General features: G+C 48.8%; 1 protein-coding gene across 1 annotated transcript; it reads right to left on the bottom strand.

Moving 5' to 3' along the window:
- Positions 1 to 7918: 7918 nt before the first annotated feature.
- Positions 7919 to 10884, bottom strand: LOC149328063 (uncharacterized). The gene has a single exon (XM_089561365.1). It carries the CDS (start codon positions 10882 to 10884, stop codon positions 8410 to 8412), a length of 2475 nt encoding a protein of 824 aa, XP_089417491.1. The 3' UTR covers positions 7919 to 8409.
- Between the last annotated feature and the right edge of the window lie 10933 nt (positions 10885 to 21817).

Genomic DNA, 21817 nt, shown 5'->3' with positions numbered 1-21817 from the left:
TGATCGTGTAACACGCAAAGCCGCGTCCACTTGCGCTTCAGTAACGATCCTACTGTGGTTTTAACCATGTGTGCGTTCTGGTGCTGGGTTCCTCCACCAACCAGAAACCAGCGCCATTCTTTAGCGTCCTGAAGCGATACAATCGTGTAACCATGGCCACTCTGGTGCCGAATATCTTATCACACTAAATCTAATCAGCACGACAACTGCAAGCTGTGAGCTTGCAATCTCAGGAATATAAGGAAACTGGGGCAGTGGAACTGCAAAACTGATCGTATCCGAGCTGGTTGGTGTAAGCGGTTTAAAAGTTGGCGGAATAGCCTACGAAATGAGGCCGTTGATAACTCATAAATCAGAACACCCTAGTTAAGATAGCCGGGTCTTTCAACGCCTGTTGTCTCTTAACACTCGGAACAGTCAGGCCTTATTGAATAACTTGACCGTTGCTATCAATTCGACGTGAATCATCGCGCAGATGATGGTTTGGTTTATGGGGTTTAACGTCTCAAAGCGACTGAGGCTATGAGAGACGCCGTAGTGGAGGGCTCCGGAAATTTCGACCACCTGGGGTTCTTTAACGTGCACTGACATCGCACAGTACACGGGCCTCGAATTTCTCCTCCAAAGAAATTCAGCCGCCGCGACCGGGATCGAACCCGCGTCTTTCGGGCCAGCAGCCGAGCACCATAGCCACTGAGCCACCGCGGCGGCAGATGAGTCGGTCTCACGTGGACTGAGAAAACATGGCCGAGACCCTCAAGGTCATTCTTCTCTGGCACTGCAACCAAAGCTATGCACGGAAGCGAGACAGGCCTTTGTTCTCTTGCCTTGTGACTGCGCCATGCAGCGAGGTCAGTAAACGAGGTTTGTGTCCGCACGCTCCGAGAAACAAAGCATCTGTCTCCGATGCAATGCCTTGACCGCCACTTTCTCTCCTGAAATCTAATCGTGTACTTGCGAGGGATGTCTCCTGGGGTCGCTCTCTCGCTGAGCGGTAAAGGAGGGGTGTAATCTTTTATATACACGTGTTGGCCTCGTCACTATCGTCTTCGGGATAATATTCTGCTGCGGAATGACACTTGCGCTGCGGGGCTCCAACACCGCAGGATAGTATTCTTCCCTTAGCCATGCATTTGGTTTTCGGCGCTGTATGGCGAACCCGTCCTCTACTATTTTTTGCGCACTCATAAACACGAACTGAAGAAAAAATATTATATATGAGCTTCAACGTATTACTTATCGCTAGAATCTTACATGGCAGCATCTCTAGGGTACACCCTTGCTTAAGGCGACAAAGAAAAAAAACGCACAAGACAAGAAAACATAGTCTGCTACCAATAAAACTGCATTGCATTCTTTATTAACCAAGTCTGAGAACCCGTGAAGCCAAGCGAAGCAGCACGCGTAGTCAAGCGCACCCAACAATTAAAGGCAGTTACACTCACGACTTCAATGAGTGAAGACAATGCTAAGTTTTACACAGCGCTGTTAACGCTTTCAGCGTCATAGAGGCACCACTTTGCTGTCTGCGGAGCAGTCAGAAAGGCCGCCGCCGCTGTGTCTAAAGATATCCTCGTCTCCCACTGCGGCCTGCACTACTCATGCTACGCGCTGAAACGGAAAACGTGGCCAAACACGAACATCATCTCTTTGTCCGGCACACACACATCATTTCTACGTGAAAGACCCTGGACGCTATAAGAAAATCTTTAGAACCGCTCTGCGCAACAAATGACACTTTGGTAGGAAGTCATTTGCGCTTACCGTGCAGGTCTGGCAGGCAGGATTAAGTGTGACGCGCTGTGCCGAAGTCTTCTTCCAGAGTCGACGTGTCAGCGATGCTGCGAGATCTTTTTTAACCACGGCCAGTCCACGTCAATGCGGGTGTCACTGTCCACCGACTGCCCGTCCCCGGGGAAGTGCTGAATGCGACTGGGAGTGGAATCGCGTGTGGAGAGAGTCCTCCGAAGACCAAACCAAGGGGAAGGGGAGAAGGCTGTAGTGTGCGAGAAGGAAGCCCCACGTGCAACGTCATCCGGGTATCAGCATGGCTATGGCAAGGGCGGGGACGCCCGTCCACACACGGTGCCTTCCTCTCTGCCAAGGTCCGGCTGGTGTCTACGCGCCTACTCAAGCCTCAAGCGTTGTCAAGGATATAGGCTGTAGATCGCACATTATCACGTACCGTAATTGCCAGCAGTGCTGCCAACCTCCAAATGCCGCTTCTCCCCCATTTGCAATAAAAAATTCCCTAGTTACGAAAAATGGCGTTCTATTGTGGCGTTCTATTGCAGGAAGTATTCACGTTATCAAAGGGAGCACATTGATGCGTTTTAATGACATTTAGTTTGACATTCACGTGAATTGTGCTACGCTTAGAACTCGCTCGTGCTTATATCGCTTCCGTCTGGGTGCTCTACTGCAAAAAAAAAAAAAAACTTTTGTTCAATATCAAGTATTAGGTGTGCGGCTAGCATGCAGTTCAGTTCCCATGCACTCTTAATCCTTCGGCCATAAAGTACCACCCACAAACAGGGCTTTCTTGTAGCATGTGTGGTGCGCCAGTTTATCAACAAATTACCGCTGTGAGCTTAACTGAGTCGCAGCGCCAACAAAAAACAAAATTTGTCATGGTTTATGCAACCTGGATGCATAAAAACGTACTTTTGCTCAAATTATCAAAGCTTGAATGGATATTAGCAGCTTTCACGAATTCTGAGGTCCGAAGTCGCGTTCATTTTATTCGGTAGCTCTCGCCGCGTGTGACAGCGTTGCGTAGGCGTTTGGCTAAGTGTGAATGAATGTATTAAAATCGCGCATATTTTCCTATGATTAAGGTAGATAGCAAAAGCAGAAAAACACTACGGTAAACTCTTTAACCCCCCTGATCCCTAAGACATGAGTGCGGAAAGAGCAACTGAAATCGGCGGCGGTCTTGCTTACAATGCTGTGCATGAAATGTGTTTAATGGAAACTAGAGCAAGCTCAGCGCAAGGAGGTGATCGAAAACACGCGCCTCGTCGGGACAACCTTCAGTCTGCAGCTCGCCTATCCAGTTACTACAGCACTGAATCAAATCAATAAATCCACATTCCTGTGCCTAAAATTATCATAGATGATAGATAGCGCACGTAAAAGGCGGCAACAAACGACACGCCCGCGCAGAAATCTGCTTAGAAGTGCCGGTTTCCAGTCCGTACGCTACCTGGCCGACTACTCCGCGGGAAAAATCCTTGCTGTTTGCAATACTGTTCCAGAATTTCCCTGAGCAGCGCCGCCGCACCAGCGGCTCGGTGGAGCAGCGTCGCCGCTGCACTGCCAGCGTTTAGAATCCTGAGTATGTCATCATTGAAAAACGTAGCTCGAAAAACGAGACACAGAAAAGGTGAAGACAGGACACGAGCGCTAATCATCAATATCAATATCATCATGGTGGGCACAAACAACGAGACAGACAGGCACTGCCTCGCCGCACTTACAACCAAATGAACGGAAAAAAACTCGGAGATGTCACGTTAACGACTAACTGCACCGCAAGATAACCGCAGTACTGTCTGGTAGAGGGAAAATGTAGTAGGGACGCACAGCACACACCCTGATATGTTATGATGAAGCACTACAACGACAGAAGCGAACACGTAAACATGCATTCTATGTGCGGCGCCGGCGCGACCCGCAGTCCATCGGGCCGCGCGCGCCGATAGATGGCGACTGGTGTCGAGAGTAGGGGCGCGCCAGCAGCCTGCGTGCGAGGGTAAAAGAATCTGGTCTATACTATACAAAAAATCCCTTTTCTCCTAAACAACGTCCAAATTCTCTAGACCTAGAGAAAAAATCCCCAGGGTTGGCAGCACTGCCGAGCAGCCGCGATGGCGGCCGGAACGGGCTTCGAACCGAGCGGAGGCGCTGCGGTCATCGGCGCTGGACGCTACTCCGAGGCGGCGAGTGTGAACTGGGTGGCGTAAACCGTCATCTCGCCCTCCTTCTTTGCATAATAGGCAGTAAGCAGTTTCTCCCCTTTGGAGTTCCGCCACACTAAAGGCGGACTCGCACTGGCGAGTCGCAGACGTCACGCGACCGATTTCGGTCATTTGGCTACGGTTTCCAAAGCACCAGGAAAGCGGGGAGGAGAGCGTAGCAAATCGATTAAAGGCTGTCGCGCGACCTCCACAACAAGCCAGCATTAGTTTGCAGAATCACGTCAGCCAGTTTCCTTTCATTTCGCGGTCTCATGAACTTCACAGTTTTGCGAGCCGCAAAACACCGAAAAGAACCAATAGCGAAGAGATTATTCGTATAAATAAATCCAAGATCGGCAACGGTAACCAGGTTATGAAACCAGAAAATACGAGACTGCCATTCGCTGCATCAGCCTCTCGAGTGACTACCGTGCATTTTTAGGGAGAGCAGTGTTTACGCTGTTAATTTCGTACGTCGCTGCTGAAGCACGAAGAGCTGCGTTGGTTTTATCTGCACGGCGCCGCGGACTGATATCGCGCATGCTCTCAACTCACCTCCGCCTTGAAACCGCACTGCGAAGGATGTGGGTTAAAACGACTCAGCTCACATTTGATGCTCAGCGACTTCTGGCATCCAAGTGATGTAGGGCTGCCCTTTCACGCACCTAAAAACTATTGTGTAAGTTTCTCAATACTACCAACAGGGAGGGCATTCGCCATCGCACTTCATTCATCACGAAACGGTTCAGGAATGCCGGGAAGATTAGGTTTCGTGTTTGGCTCGGGTATTGTTCGCACAAAACGTGCGCTTTGCCTTAACGATACGTTTCTTCTTGGGGAAAACCTCAAGGAAATGCTAATACGGTTTTCACAAATGCGTAACGTCTATGTCAAGTGTAAGTGAAAGGCGCATACATGGAGAAACTATGCGTGTCATGTTCAAGTAAGCATTGCGCGCAGCAATAGCGAGTCGTCTGTGCTGAGCTCTGTTATCTACCTCAGTAGCTTTGTATGACTCATTCCAGTGATGCTCGTACCTGTTTACGTTCCTCTGGCAAAAATACGTGGCACATGCTAGCATTGTTATACTGTAAGAGCAGGTTTACTGAAGGTTGGCCTCCTTTACCATGCTCTTTTTTTTTCTTTGGTCTATTTGTGATAAGAACGTCGTACCCTCTCAATACAAGCCAACATTTATTTCTCCAAAGTGTGCCTTTCAGAGACTTCTAATTGCCCGTTAGTGTTCAGAGTGCTCAAAATTCGGCTTGCAACCTTTAAAGAAAAGGTTATTGGGACTACGTGAGCGCTGTTCACGCAAGCAGGCTGTGCCATTATATGCAGACACGGAGTGGGGTAATAGTTGTCTCCCGTATATTTAAATAAAATAAATGAATAAAATGTAAAGACACTGTGGGTGACGCGCATGTTTGTTAATTTTGTTGGAATTCTTTAACATCCATGGATCCCGAGATATCTGCCTTTAAAAGATTCAGTTCAATACCCGTAATCGTACACATACAAAGGGGCGACGATGCGGTAGAAGCTGTGTTGGTCATATCGCAGCGACAGGTGAAGTGGACAATGATTCGCCTTCCGCTTTCGGCCAACGAAATGGAAGAAATGTTTTATGGAAGGCGCCTTGAAGGCGCGGTAAATTGGGTTACAGGGTCCCTGAAAAACCTACAGGCCACCGAGTGGTCATGCCGTGTACAGGACCTCAAAAGCGAACCAAGCATTTACAGTATATTTTGTAAAAATTCGCGCTTCCACGCTTCGCGGCGACCTGCAGTGCAGAGCTTTCGCCCGAATCCGTTCGCAATGCGTAACGCAGCGATCGTTGCGTCGGCGGCGAAGTGCCGTGATTGGTTCGCCGTGACGTCCATTTCTGACGTCACGCAGCTGACATGGCCGCGGCCGGAAGCTCCGCCCCTTCCTCCCGCTCGCTTGGCGGCCGGCGGTGGAGGAGCGCTGACATTAGAGCGCGCAAAAAGTGACGAGAGGAGAAAGGCGCGAAGACCTGTCAATTTACATTATGACTACAAATAACTCAGTTTCTACCAAACGGATTAAAAAAATTCTTGCTGGAGTATATTTGTGAATCGGCGTCGTTTATCATCCTAGGCATATTGCAACTTTATTCGGAGCCCCTTTCAGTTAAATTGATACACAGGACGAGATTACCTAGGAACACGCGTATGTTGTTGTTCTGCCATCAGTAGCAGTCGAGGAGTGCAACCGACTCAGAGTTTCCAGTAAACACGTGCCCACTAGCTGTAATGGTTAGAAAGTATAAGAATCATTTTAACTAATTGCAAGGTTAACGTCAATTGCCTTCTCGCTTTTTCTGTGCCTGGTCACATAAAAAGTGTAATGAAGATAGGTTTCGTGTGCTGCACGCAGTATATCAGATGCAATACAAAAACAACTGCGCTAAATCAAGGAAGCCCGGCGTCGCCTACGGACTCTATCAATTGGTCACCACTACCTGTCGGGGACGTTGCCGCACTCTCAATGTGGAACGTCTACGGCTGACCCCGACAACAGCCACGATCCGGACCATATCCAAGACCTTCGAGTGACTGCGATACTCACGTCCTTTATGGATGTCCTCCGTGCTCTGCTTCTAGCCTGCCCACGCCAGCAGAACACAACGCACTGCAACTACTGGACGCGCTGCATCCAATTCTTGCAGCTCAACTTAACTGCAGCCATCATCCGAGAACCTACACATGAATGGACCATGCGGTACGAAAGCAAACCGAAATGTATAGCTAGTTGAGAACGACTGGCTTAAGGGACAGACTGCACTCCTTGGCCCTTCTCCATTTTCCTTTAAAGACCTCCCCATCCCAGGTGCAGGGTAGCCGACCGGAACACTCTTCCGATTAGCATCCCTGCCTTCCTTCTTTATCTGTCTAAGCCTTTTCACAAGTAGCGGTCTTTGTATTAGTCACTGCACTCATTTATAAAGATGGCCTAGTGTCTAATTGCGATAAGGGAATAATTACTCATTGACATCCACCCGAGCGTAACCAAACGGCTACAAAGGAAAGCTAGACAGCTTTCTGAATTGTGGAATGAAAATAAGAATGAAATTCTGCCCGCACTTTGCACCCTTGAAAAACAAAGGGTTTTCTTCGCAACCTGTGACTTACGTACAGCTTGTCATACGGCCCTTTCGGTTCCCATCAAGTCGGTTAATTTATCGTTGTAGGAACGGCAAGGACGAAGTACTAGCGACTTCGCAAGAACTGCCTTTGAAACATAAGCGCGTGGCTTAAACATTCGCTTTTGTGTCCTCTTGCACTTTTGACCCTGGTCCTCCTTATTGCGCTGTTGCGATAACTACGAAAAAGTTCCAAGCCCGGGCATTCATTTTAGATTAATTCACAAAAACAATATCTGCCCTCTCAATGTGCACTTATTTACTCAATATCAATGCATTCATTTATAAGAAAGATTGAGAGGTTGGGGCACGCTGCAGGCAAATTCTTTTTCTTATATTTGTTGCTTAGACATTTCCGATAAGCAAGCGTCAACGTGTAGCTGTTCGGCATGCTGGACTGCCATCGAGATCAAGAGTGCCTGAAGTGCCTGCTTGAAAGATTAATGAATCGTGCCTTGCGACCTCTTTTCACGCACGTGAAGCCAGCGGTTAGAAAATGTCAAAAAGACCGAGCAGCGCTCTAACTATATTATTCAGACCAGCTACTTACTTCAGAAGGGTATATGCTTGGGCAGCTACTTACTATTATGCGCGTGGGGAGTGAGCAACTAACGAAAAGAACACCGAGTGCGTGGGGTATATACATGCTGGCACCACTTTATTGGTATCACAGAATGATTATTATCACAGCAGGCATGATGCCGGTTCCTTTATAGTATATGGCCCCGCAAAAAATTGTACAACTTAGACAAACGGCAAAGCGCATCAATCATTACAAGCTGTTACAGTTTTGGTTTAGCAATTGCTTACTCCATTTGGCCGTTGATTCTATATCGTCAGCCGTAAGAGAAAGCCTCGGCGTGCCGATGCGAAACAGGAAAATCTGACCTGGCCCCCCGCCGTGTTCCACTCAGTCTCAATCTTCACTTCTGCACTTCTATCTCCCCTAACACGGAGAGGGGACTTCCCTACTCTTCAATTTACACCTGCCAACTAGGGCAGGTTGTGACCAATGAATTGAGTTTAAATTATGAAAATAAATTTAATCACTTACAACGTTACGGGCATTCAGTTCGCTCAGTAACTAATGCCTTATGGCTGACGCTGCGATTCCATGGTAGAATGCATGCCTATGTGGCTAATATAACTAAAACAGGCTTCGCTCTTAAGGAATAACAATGGAAGCACATGGCAGAACGAAGTGATTATGATATTTTTGACAATGGGTAGACGCAACACGCATTTTTACAGGAACACAGGAACAAAATTTAGTACCCCATCATCCTACTCCGGTGAAACAACCACGTCGCTCAAGAGCAAGAACTGCCGTATGTGACGTAGACAGGGTTCGGGCAAGTCACTCAGTTGCGTCTTCCCGTCATCTCTGGCGCTGCACTCTATGCCTTCACGCACTACGCCTGCGAGGCGCATGAACTCTGTGAAGTCTTGCAGTCCGAGCACGCACCGAGCAATCAGCTTCTTAGCTTGAGATTCGTCGACGAACGCCGTCGCCTGAAGCTCGTCTACCAAGGTCGGAGAGGTGGAGATCTGCTCAAAAGCCTCCGCAGTGTACTTCACACGGGTGCCGGTGACGAAGCGAGCAGCGCGCTTTGCCAAGGCTCGGTTTCTGTGTAGGACGTCATGGATGGTCAGGCGCTCTCCCATCAACTCATCACAATTATAAAAACAGCTTAGGCCCTGCAGAGAGTAGTTATCCGCAAGCTCCGGCTTTGACATCTCCGTGATGAACGAAGTGAAAGCTTCGCGACTGGGAGCGTGTAATGTGAAACTACGCAGGGCTCGACTTCGGAGCAGGAGGCTCGCCAGCGGTGCCATGTCACAGGATTTCTGCCTAGAGAAAATGAAGGTCATGCTGCGGATGCTTGGATTTCGGCACACGGCTTCGCATATAGCGGGTCCGCATGCATTCCAGCACCGGCCACAGCACTCAGATTCCAGAGACAGCGCCAGGTGTGTGATGCTAGGCGCGCTCTGGATCATCTGAACGATTGGCGTTGAGGATGGCTCTGTCGTACCGTTAAAGCACAAAATCGAGTACACTCGTAGCGTGATGTGCGTGAGGTTACTAGACGCGGTCGCTGTTCCCACAGCGGTCTGGAGCCGGGCGAGGGGGACGGCGAACGAGGGGCAGCCCACCGGACGAATGCCTACGTCCGGGTAGTACACGCTGCAGTGGCCACTGACAACCACTCTGTCTTGCAGGCCACATTCAGAGAGCGTTTTGCAGATTTCCCATCTATGGCGAGCGAGGTCTTCGAGGATGATCTTCTTCAGCGACTTGTTCGCGGTCACCGCTCCACAAAATTGCTGGCACTCTAAGAGGCTAAAGCCGCACATTGAGAATGTCAGCTCCGTGATGGAGGTGTCATTCTCGAGCACAGCAGAGATCCAGGGCATTACATGGTCATCGTCAGCGTTGTGCAAAATGTGGCATCTTCGGCATGGATGCCTATGATATCCTTCAAATACTTCGTCGTCATCGTCGGTGTAGCTGCACGTGAAGCTGAAGTGCCTGAGCGTCTTGTTGGTGCGCAGAAGCTGCTTTACTGCCGTGGCGTACTCCATCCTGAGTGTGTTCACCTCCAGCTTAATTCTAACCAGCCCCTTGTGAGTAGCCAGGGCATCGCAGATAGTCAAGACGTCTATGTTTGGACCATACTTAGCCTCTTTTATAAACAGCGATCTTAGGGACGAACTCTGCTGCAGGAACGCCCCAAGAACGATATGCGGGTTGCCTGGGCCGTAGGGTATACCGCCGCAGTTAAGAATCCTTGACGAGAGTGACAGGTCTCGGATGCTCCTATTTTGGAAGAGCCCTGATAGGAAGGTTATGGAGGCCTTAGGGTGCACACGGACCTCTAAAGCTATAAGCGTCTTCAAGGTAGTTGTTTGCGCGAGGAGTGGCGCAAGATCGGCAATCAAGTGCGTGTGCAAGTCCACGGACAGGTCGAGCGGCGTCAGTCGTGTCAGGTAAATTATAGTCCCTGCAAGGGCGTCGGAGACAACTCTCGGCGACCTCAAGTCCAACGAAAGCCTCTTCAGCTCCAGCGCGTCGCGAATTGCGAGGCACACGATATCTTCATGGCCGGCGATGATTTCGTCGTTGATGGTGACTCCCGCAACGCGCCGGTGCTTAGTCAGCAGATGGTATAAAAGTGTCGCGGCTCGGTGCTTCTCTTCCATCATGTCGGGGTTTCTCGTGCATGCGCAGTCACTCGCCGGAACGAGGATGAGATGGGAGGCAGCATCCTCTTGTAGCTCCAGCCCGATGGCCCAGAAGAAGCTGTTCCAAGCTTTAATATTGGCTACGATGTGGCACAGATGGCCTTCCCGGCTCGTGCATGGTCGACGATGGTCGACTTTTAGACCGGCGTACCGGCTGCAGACTCCTTCCATCTCTTCAAGTGGCAGCGACGGCGCCTTCGGCGCCTCAAAGTCTTCGGGCACCTCCACGTTTTCGGGCGCTTCCTTGTTTACCCGCTCCTCGACGCCTGTGGGCTCCTCGACGCCTGTGGGTTTCGAGATGCCTGGGGATGCCTCCGCTTCGGCAGAAACCTCCACATCGGCGGGCACCTCCTGCTCGTCTTCGAGCACTTTGTTTTCGGGAAGACCAGCCTCCTCGGGAACTGGCACCTCCACAGGAACCTCTTCGGACTGCGGAACCTTTTTGGGCGCCACAACCTCCGCTTCGTCAGTTTTGACGGCAGCGCTTTCATCTGGGTGATTCCGCTTTGGCATGGTGTGAGCCCCGTCCGGATGGAACTGACCTGCAAGAAAAGCATTGCGGAATAAATAAAAGGCCCTTGGCGCAGCTCAAATGACGAAACACCTTTTCTGCTGATCTCGCCCAGGCTCGTGACTTGAGTAATGTACAGCATCTTGAATTTAAGTTATTCACCATGCATGTTTTACAGCAACGCGTCCCCACTGCCGTGATCTCGTTCATTCGTCTGATAATAAAACCGGGCGTGACCCACAAAGGCCTAGTTGGCGTGTAAGGTTGCGTGGAGAACATGTTGGCAAGATAATCCTGGGCATGAGACGAGCTAAGAGTTTTCTTAAAATCGCCTTCTGTCCCTACCCTGTGCTGCAAGATCTATCCCTGCCGTACAAGCATGGAATTGATGAGGTCACGTGCAAACCATTTATCCATCCAGAGAGGAGATGAAAATACAGCTTGAGAGGATAAGTAACCTTAAAAAGCTGCTACAAGGATGCGTTCTTACGTAAACAAAGGAAGAGAAAACAGGAGAAATTATAAATGAAGCCGAAAACACTCGAGTGTCACGGCGTCGTGCGGGATGTATACTCCTCATGAGCCTACGTCCACTGTAGGACAAACGCATCGCCAATGCATCTCCAATTAACCCAGTCATGTGGCAACTGCGCACCGCTTATCCCCGCAAACTTCTTCATCGCATCCACCCATCCATCTAACTTTCTGCCGCAGCCTGCTACGCCTGTCTTCTCTTGGTGTCCAGTCCTTTACCGTTAACGAACATTGGTAATCCTGCCTTCGCATTGCATGGCCTGGCCAAGTCCATTCCTTTTTCGTGATTTCGACTAGGACGTCATCACCTCGCGATTGTACTCTGACCCACCCTGCCCTCTTCCCGTTACTTAACGTTACGCATTTCATCCTCATCTCCATAGCTCGCTCTCTTGTCCTCAATTTAAGTTGAACCCTTTTCGTTAACTTCCACATCCCTGCCCCATAGGTTAGCCCCGCTAAGATACAGCCGGCATATAGTTTTCCCTTATGGGATATTCACGATCTGAGAGAAGCGGCCAAATGCGCTCAAATCCATTTTTATTCTTCTAGTTATTTCTCTCTGATGATCCGGATCCGCGGTCACTACCTGCCCTATGTAAAAGTACTTCCTTACCACTTCCAGAGCCTTAATTTTAATTGTAAACTTGTTTTCTTGCCAAAGTTTCAGGCCCACCGTTCTTGTCTGCCTGTCTAAGTCATTGATCATACTTTGCAATTCATCGTCTGAGTGACTTAGCAAGGAAATGCCAGCAGCGAATCTATATTACTAAAGTATTCCTAAACTCTTATCCCAACTGTTCTCAATCCAAGCCTCTGAATACCTATTGCAGATAGGCGGTTAACTTTATGAAGGATCCATAAGTGTTCGGCGGAGTTTAGTACACCTACCGCAAGATTACGGATTAGGTTAAATGTGATAAATGACCAAAGAGTAATTTGAGACAAAAACAATAGCGCTGAAGGGAGACAAACGCAAGACAGACCGATTCAGGACATGCGCTAATTGCATCGGATTTAACCCGCTGCCAAGCCAGGAAAGATACAGAAAAATTAATACCCCTGTCACACGGGCACTTTCGATCCTCATTGAGTCAATGCTCATCGAACTCAATGCAGATCGACGGTTGTCACACGGCTACTTTCAAGCTTAATCGAGCTCGATCCTGCTTGACTGGATGCCCCTCAAGAGTGCTTGAGGTTCCAAGCACAATCGAAAGCACTCTCTCTCTCACGAAGCTATAAATATAAACACTAGTTAACAAAACAAAACTACAACTGTTGTTGTTGTAATTGATTAAAATGCAAGACAGAACATTTTCAGGCACTATGCCTGCTTATATGCAAACATATTTATATGTAATCTCGGCACCACGATACAAGCTTCGCCGTCAGTGTAAACAACAAAGATGGCGTCCTCCAGTGACGTTCGACGCGCACACTGTGGAGCGAGCGCGAGACAGCCGCTCTCATCGACTGCTGGCTAGACCGCTTAGATAATTTGCGGCACCAGAAGAGAAACGCCGTAGTCTACGCAGAAATCGCGGAGGCGTTGCGGACCCTCGGGTTCCATCGCACAACAGCACAGGCACAGAGGTGCGTCGCACGTCTGGCTACGGATTTGGCTGCCGCTGCCCCCGACTGCACAGTGTTGCCGGACATCACCTTGTTATGGCTGTTGGAGAAACATTTGGCGCCACCTAACGCACATGAGGGAAACTTCTCAAGGAGCATTGAAAATGCCCGTGTAGCACCGGATGTTTCGAGCGTGCTCGAAAATCTCAATGCAGATCGAGTTCAATGTGCATCGAAAGCGTCCGTGTGACAGGGGTATAAGGCATGCGCAAAAAACGAGAACAGGGCATCAACGAAACCGTTCAAGATATCACATCTGGGTCTTGAAAAATATGGCTCACAATCTATTCCCCACTTTTTTTTATGTGGAACGCTTCCAAAACCTCCCGTGCATTCGTGTGTGTATTCCTGCCAAGAATCATTATCTCCTGAACTCGTGGTTCATCCTTCTTGCAGTGCTTGCGTCTTTTTGACCCTGGCACATGTGCTTCTGCACGGTTATATACCGGGTGTTTCAGAGAACACTTTCAAAAATTTTTAGAAATAGGCTCTTTGGGGTAAAAATATGGCTTTGCGGCATAGTATTGCCAGTGTTCGGGGACGCAACAAAACCGGAGATTCATATTAGGTAGTAAGCTGGTTAACCCAATTTTAATAATTAACATTTCAACTATTACAGTTACGCGCCTAGTTCTAATTAGAGATTTGTAGCCGGTCGTTAGTAATAGCCATATCACTTTTTAGAGTTTCGAAAACGCAATTACCCTCGCCAGTGTGACTCGGCAAAGTTTGGTTGCATCGTGGGAAAATACGTGCACTTTCGAAAGCAGGCAGGAGACGCAACCCCTCCAGTGCACATAACTAAGTAGGATACAACTTAAAAAAAAACTGCAGTTGATAACACTGGGCCGCGGTCTGCGACGTCTTGTATTACTCCGCTGGTTAATAGCAACAGTGAACAAAATCAGCCTTTTAATGTTTCAGTATATCAAACAATCCATGTATCAAAATTCTAGAACTCATAATCTTTTTCTTGTAATAGCTTCTTGTTTAGTTAACAGGAAACGTTTAAGCAGCCGACTACTTTTTCGTCGTGGAGGAATTTTCTGTGCAGAAGCTGAATGTGGGAGCTTCAGTGCAGACTTTAGTTGTGTCCGACTATAGTCGAAAAAGCCAAATTTTGTCGAGCCACAGCGCCAAGGATAATCGCGTTTTTTTTTTTAAGTCTAAAAACTGATATCGCTATTACTAACGACCGGCTACAGATCTCCAATTGCAACCAGGCGCCTAACTCTAATAGTTAACAAGTTAACTATTTGAAATTATTTAATCAGCTTACTACCTAAATGATTCACCGGTTTTCTGGTGTGCGCGAGGCCTGGCAATACCACGCTAGAAAAGCCATAGTTTTACTCCTAAAAACCTTTTTTTGAAAATTTTTGAAAGTGTGCGCTGCCTCAGGCCGTGACGTCACGGAGATGCGGCGGCGCTGGAGTCGGCAGTGACTTTCGTTGTGCAGGCAAAAGCCGGTAGCGTGTGCCTTGAATATGCCACGCTTGAGCGTTTTTGAACACATTTTGCAATATTCCGGCGAGTTGTGGTGTGGGTGGTTGAACTGCAGTACTGAAGAAAGGCAGCGGCACAAGTTTCCACAAGTTTATCGCATTTAGATATGGGCCAAAGAGGTGCGCAGCGGTCGTGGAGCGGGCAAAGTTCGGCGAAGGATCGGCTGCGCGGCTAGTATTGCATTTCTGCATCGAAATATATTTTGCGTCCCGTAATCCGCAAGTTTGCCCTTCAGTCGCGCGGCGAACAGTGCAAGAATCAACGTCTGCAGCTTGTTCGCGTTCTGTCGGGCTCTCATTATGAGAAGTGTGGATGCGACAATCCATGTGGGCGTGACCGTAAATTGAACTCAGGGGACCGTTTTCAGGTGGCAATCACCCGGACTACGTCTCGGGCATCTCTTCGCGCTAAAAAAGAAAAGAAAAAGCGGCTGCTGTCAGTCGCCTTCAGCATCCATCGGGTTACTAAGCGCGACGCACTGTAGTCCGGTAGTAGGAATATACGACGCGTAGTTTTTTCTCTATTTTAGCTTCCATTAGCTTCAACTTGTACGTTTTTTCACCACCTACCCTAGAAAGCGATTAAACGTCGCTAAGGTATCGGCAAAATCATGCAGTGTTATTTCCCATAGTACCTGAATTTTACAATTGCTGGTCAATCAGAACCTGACGCGGGTTGTGCGGGTTCATGAACTGCATTGTTTTACTCCATTTCATAAAGGACAAGCAGTGGGTAGCAACGTTAGTGAGAGGAAAAAAGAAATCGCAGTGCACAAGACGTATGCAGTCGTAAAGCAAACACGCGGCACAGATTACCACGGTCACTCAGCGTCCACTGGATGTGAAATGCAATTGCTACAAGACCCTCTCAGGTGCTGCCTGCAACTCATAATACAAGAATAATACCATAGTAACTTAGTACTCCACGTAGTGCACAATGCATCGATATATGGGGACAACGCAGCGAGCTATGGAAAGAAAAATGACAGGCGTGACGTTAAGAGACAAGAAGCGGGCGGAGTGGGTGAGGGAACTAACGTGGTTTACTGACATCTTAGTAACAAATGGGCTTGGGCAGGGCATGTAATTTAACATTGTATTCAAATTTAACCTGCGCTGTTACGTTTATTTAGTGCAGGAAGGCAAGCTCACCAGAGGGCCGCAGAGAGTTAAGTCAGCGGATATTAAAGGTGCAGTGAAGAGGAATCTGAACTCGTCTTTTTGCCGCGGAAACTCTATCTACACGTTCCCAGCATTCATAGAAACTTTGATTTATTGTCCTGTGTGGTCGATTTTCCTAATTAAATCGAATTAACGTCTGGCTCCTGCCTTTATTTTTTTAATTCTCCCCGTACGGTGGGCGGAGTCGACCAACGCGTGGCGTGCCTTTCACCCAGTCCCGTGGCGGCTTGCCGCTCTCCCATCGGCGGAGTAATACGTCGTAGTCCGTAGTAGCAAATACTCCGCACGTATTTTTATTTCTGCGAGCTTATTTTGCGGCAATATTATCTGAGAATGAAACTACTTATTCACGGAAACCTGAAAAACTAAAAAATTCAGGCGGCACTTTGACTGTCTAAAGTGCGTAGAGGCGAAAGCGTTTTCCGCACCACTTTCAGTGCTTTTGTGGCACTGGTGGCGTCACATGTAATTGAGTACTAATTACTAAGCGATGACAAATCACTAATTAATGATTAATTACTGATTAATGCCTGAATACTAATTAACTGCTAATTAAGCTTAAGCTTAGCTTCGCCTTTAGGAGTGGAACGCGACAGCGTGTTGTAGCGCTGCCAGGGAGTCCATGGAACGCCACCACCCGTTCGGCGCGATGCCTTGCCGTTTCAACGCAACGGTTTTTGAGGAAAGGAAATGGCGCAGTAAATCTCTGTCATCTCGGTGGACACCTGAACCGCACCGTAGAGGAACGGAGGAAGTGGGAGTGAAAGAAGAAAGACGAAGATGGCCCGTAATGAAGAAAATGAAAATTGTATTTGAGGAAAGAAAATTACGCAGTAACTGTCTCACATATCTCGGTGGACACCCGTCAAAATTCAGGGGGGGGGGGGGTGCACTTTTTTGACCTAAAGTGTGGTCACTGATGTGTGGTTAAGATGTTAAGCTTCGCCTCTAAGAGTGGAACGCGAGAGCGTCTTGCAACGCTGCCAGGGAGTCCATAGAACGCCATCGCCCATTCGGTTCTACGCCTCGCTCGTCGGTAAATTGGTTTTTGAGGGAAGGAAATGTATTTCTCTCTCATATCTCGGTGGACACCTAAACCTCGCCGGAAGGGAAGGGAGGAGGATGGCAGTGAGCGAAGACACCGTATTCACTAGACGTGCCTTTGTTCATTCCAAACCATCGAGCTGGCATGGCGGAGTGGATGGCATGCTCGTCTCGCACTCCGAAGACCGGGGTTCGATTCCCGAGCTCGACCAATTTCTTACTAGGTTTTATTTATTTATATGGCCTGATTAGATAAGTTAATTAGGCTAATTTGGTAATTAAGCAATTAACTAAGCTCAGTCCCACTTACTTGGAGCATCACTATATGGTCCCTTCAATTGGTTGCATGGTTACTAGCCAAAGTACAATTGGCCCCGTTTGAAATTGGCGCACTGTGACGTCACGACCGTTTCGACCAACTGAAAAGCGTGACATTCTCTCTCGACAACTGCTGCTTACAACGATGAGACATTAAAGGCTTTCGCCTTAATAAAGCGAAAGGAAAGCCTCCACGCAGCTGGCTGAAAGGCACTCCACGCGTTTTTCGACTCCGCCCACCGCACGGGGAGGATTTAAAACATAAAGGCGGGAGCCCGACGTGAATTCGATTTAATTAGGGAAATCGGCCACACAGGACAATAGGTCACAGTTTGTAAGAATGCTCGGAACGTGTAGATCGAGTTCCCACGGCAAAAAGACGAGTTCAGATTCCTCTTCACTTTACCTTTAAAGGGTTTGTGGGGATACGGTGACCGCCGCTGGCAAAGGACAGGGTTAATTGGAGAGACACGGGAGAAGCCTTTCCCTGCAGTGGGAGTAGTCAGGCTGATGATGATGACAGTAGTACATTAGTGTAATGGAGCTGAAGACGAGCTTGCTACTGCAACGCTTACAAAAAAAAAGAATAGAACGAAGCGCATGCAGACAATGCCGGGAATCGCTAGCATCGCTATTATGATCTCGCGCTACCTGTAACCTAAGGGGAAACTGGCGTTAAGTGCCATGTCGAATTGGAAAGCTCCGGGAAAAAACAAAGGACAATAATGGAGAAGCAACACTTACACAACGTTAAAGCGTGTGGCTCATTTCACCGCATTTCGCGCTGCTAATTCGATACGGATCAAAAGAGCGCAACCTTCCATGCTATTCTATCTCATACATTTAAACTATCTACGAATGACTTGATTACCTTCTCTAGCACGAATAACATTGCAGGTCATCCGCGCCTGCAGCGAGCGAATGCGCCGTGGGCAATTCGAACATCCGTGGTAGTCTCAGAGGTATACTCCGTCTGTTACTACTTGAGACGCCGCAGTGGCTCAGTGGTCATGGCGTTATAGGCTGCTGACCCGAAAGACGCGGGTTCGATCCCACCCGCGGCGGTCGAATTTCTACGGAGGCGAAAATCTAGAGGTCCGTGCAAGTGCGTCCGCAGAACTTTTTCCAGAGGGGGGGCACCCGATGTCCGGGCATGGGGGGCGGCGGTTAGGACCAAAGAGGAACTAGTGCATAAATAATATCCGTAATTCCAAGGGGGGGGGGGGGGGGGGGGGGGGGCAAAGCCCCCCCCCCAGGTTCTTTCGGACGCCCATGGGCCCTTGTACTGTGCGATGTCAGTGCACGTTAAAGAACCCCAGGCCGTCGAAATTATCCGGAGCCCTTCACTACGGTGTCCTTCATACCCTGAGTCGATTTACGACGTTAAACCCCCCTAAGACAAACCTTCTTCCAGCCAATAGCGTCGGCCGATTCTCGTTACTCTGCTAGTGTGGCAAATCAGGGAGTGGTAGTTGAAAGGCGATGATCCATACCCTCTATGGTCGGGTACGACCCCCCTCTCCTTTGAGGCGCGGCTCCCTGCATTGTGAGGCGATCGGAGGGTCATGAGAATCGGCCGACGCCATTGGCTGGAAGTGGGGGTCATCTTATGGGGAAAGCCGCTGCGTTCTTGAATTGTATCCGACTATAGTACTTCCATTTCAGGTCCTATGAATGCAGAGCTGAATGAGTGGCCGCTTTCGAAAACTGAGCATTCGGCAGACAACAGCGAGCTATGTGATCGAATCGAATCACATCTACAGAAAACCAGTCGTCGTCGTGGATGTGAGCGAAAAACCCCAGGTATATTCTAGCGTATTTCGCGGAACCGACACACCACTGTACACATCTACCACATCCGAGTGTGCGGGAAGGTGACGTATCGCCCAGTGCACGCTAAGGACGAGTTCATTCATCCGCTCCCGTCTTGAGGGCGGTCTGCTTTGTTATCCAGCTGATAGGGTGTTGTATAGCACTCCAGGGAGAAGGCCTCAAACCAGTTTGCATAGACCGCGGAACTCGCCTTGGCTTTCTCTATCTACGCCTGCCTTGTGATGGACTATTTATCCTGGTGGAGTGCTGACGTCATTATGAAGGGTCGCGTTTGTGCCAGGGCTTGCCAGACGAGGGCGGGTTTTCGCTGAACAACCCAACTATTACCCCTGCTACACGGGCGTTTCGAATGCCTACCAACCGAATGTCATCCGACTCGAATGCCAAACCAGCGCTGCTACACGAAGTTTTTCAACGGCATTCGGTTCAGATGACATTCGAGTCGACGGAGCTACGCGGAGACATTCCAGATTTTGGAATGCCTTCGAGCCCGAACCGACCAATAGCCGTCGCCGCTGCCGTCGCTTCGCCCCGCCCACAGCCGAGCGACTGCTTTCGGCTCTGTGGCTGTTCATTTCGATACCCGCTGGTCGCTATTTTCTGCTGTTTGTTTAGGAAATAGCTCGTGCTCTGTCTGAGGGAATGCTTAGAGATAATATTACACCAACGAACATTAACCGCGTCAGCATGAAATTTCCACAGGAGTGCGCCGATGAGGACGACTGTACTCATACTGTTGTTTACATTGCTGCGTAGGAACAGCTAGAGCTCTTTTCATGACATAAAACGTAATCTGTGTTTTAGTTCTATTAAACAACCTGCTTTCTTTTTTACCAGTTGTACCCATGCTTGTTTACGCATTGCGACAATGTGTGGGAAGCGATGATGCGATCGCACGCTTGAGAAACACACACGACAGCCGGGTTGTTGACATCGAGCAGTACCGGCGCTTCTCTCTTCTTGTCCCGGCCTCCTCCGACGTGACCAGTACTTTATTTCAAACTACTTCATGCAGAAGTATGTTTGGCGACCATTCGCTTTAACTGGAACGGCCTAACTTGTTATTCACAAGCTAGCTACGGCGACGACTGCTGCTGGCCGTAAAGGCCGACTCGGCAGTCTGGGTCACATCGGCGTTTGCCGTTCATCGTACACGTGCCCTGCGATGTAAGCAATAGTTTATTTCAGGTCGCTGTTGCCAAAACTACACTCGGTGACCATTTGCATTCGCCAAAGCTTGTTATTCGCTCTTCACAACCACCGCAATCACAGATCCAACCCGGCGGACTCGCTAGGCCTAGTCGTCGCGGAAGGGAAGGGAGCCGTCGTCACTGAAATTAATTTTTCAAGCGCTTATCGCAGGTGAGCGTTCAGGTGTGCACATGTGAAATGTAGCCGTTCGTATCGCTCATTTAGAAGCGCGAACATATTCACACGGCCGCCTCATCATCGTGTTTTCGCTCAGCCGCCGACAAGGCTGACCGTCCGCCGATCGGATTCGTCGGTGTCGTTGGCCTGAGAAATCTGTCCCATTACAATGATATTATAGTAAACTAGATATTTCACTATAATGACTTGCTGCTGTCGAGCGTGATATATAGTGTCGTTGTCGCACTAGTGTGACCGCCGCCGTTGTCGTCGCTGTACACTGAAAACGAGCTGAGGCTTTCGAATGCGTTTGGAAAGTGTCGTCTAGCACCGCGGAAGTCCGTCGAGTCCGAATGTCATTCCAATTCTCGACTGTCATTCGAACGTTGCCGTGTAGCACAGGTATAATACTGCTGGGTTAAAGGGTCAGTCTACTCACCGAGATGAGTGTATAAATAATGGCATATTCTGGTAGTTGGCACCCTATAACATCAATAACGAGGGGTCTGCGCCCGGTTTAGGCAGGAATTTATATTTTATTTCGGCGTTAAAAGTCGCGTAAAAAAGCATGGTGGCGACCCCAAACGTTCATTTTGTTCAAGAAAGTGGCAGTCTTTTTTTGCAGAAGCATAAGTGAATATACTACGTACCGTTTGTATGCCCCAATGTCAGAGAAACGCACGTTTTGTTCTAATAAACTGTAGAAAGCGTACCGCTCGCCTTTTCTGTAAATCACATGAATATTTATAGTTACACGCACGCAAAACGCAGGCATATTCCGACTTTTAGTTCAGCGTATGCTAGCAGAGACGCAAAAATAAACTCAGCCTATAGTGGCGCCATCTGGTTGTCAGGACGGGAACCATTGCTGTAAACAAACCGACTCTCCACTTAAGCCTAGGAGCGGCAGAATCGTCACTCTAATTATTAAAATAAAGCAAATTTACCTCTTATATGTTTTCTTATAGGCGAGATGAGACAAAGCGAAAGACCGGCGCCCCATTTATGGCCAGTGATGCACTGAAAAAGGCAGCAACAACGAGAATTCAGTCCGAAGCGAGAGGTCCGGCTTCGACGGGCGCCGCCATGTTTGTCGCCGCGCGGCGGAAATCCAGATGGTTGCCAGATGGGACTACCATCTCATACAGATGTGTTCCCACATCAATAAATTCTATTGTAAAATGTTATACTTCACTTCTTGGCACCACAGCTGGCTAAACGGTAATTTGAGTAAAGAGCGATCGGTTGCCGCAAAGAAAATATGGTCGATAAAATTCAGTAGACTGACCCTTTAAAGTAGAAAGCGCAGAAGCCATACTCCGCTGGTTGTTGCTAATAGCTGAGCCTCTATATTTCCATGTTCGGGAGTGAGGCAGACAGGCCCCGGATGGCGGACGCGGTAGTTGCTGCTCTCGAAAGCCAACGCTTCATTGTTTATCCTCCTGAGGCGACAGAAGCGTGTAACCTTGCCCTCTTGATGGTGCACAATACCTTATCAAACAGTATCACGACCGCA

The sequence above is a fragment of the Amblyomma mixtum genome, chromosome 9 (genome assembly GCF_055824585.1).
Source record: "Amblyomma mixtum isolate Tamu chromosome 9, ASM5582458v1, whole genome shotgun sequence".
NCBI lineage: Eukaryota > Metazoa > Arthropoda > Arachnida > Ixodida > Ixodidae > Amblyomma > Amblyomma mixtum.
This window is presented reverse-complemented; position numbering and strand designations above follow the sequence as displayed.

Coding starts and splice junctions, on each gene's coding strand:
- LOC149328063 (XM_089561365.1), bottom strand. CDS start 10,884: ATGCCAAAGCGGAATCACCCAGATGAAAGCGCTGCCGTCAAAACTGAC.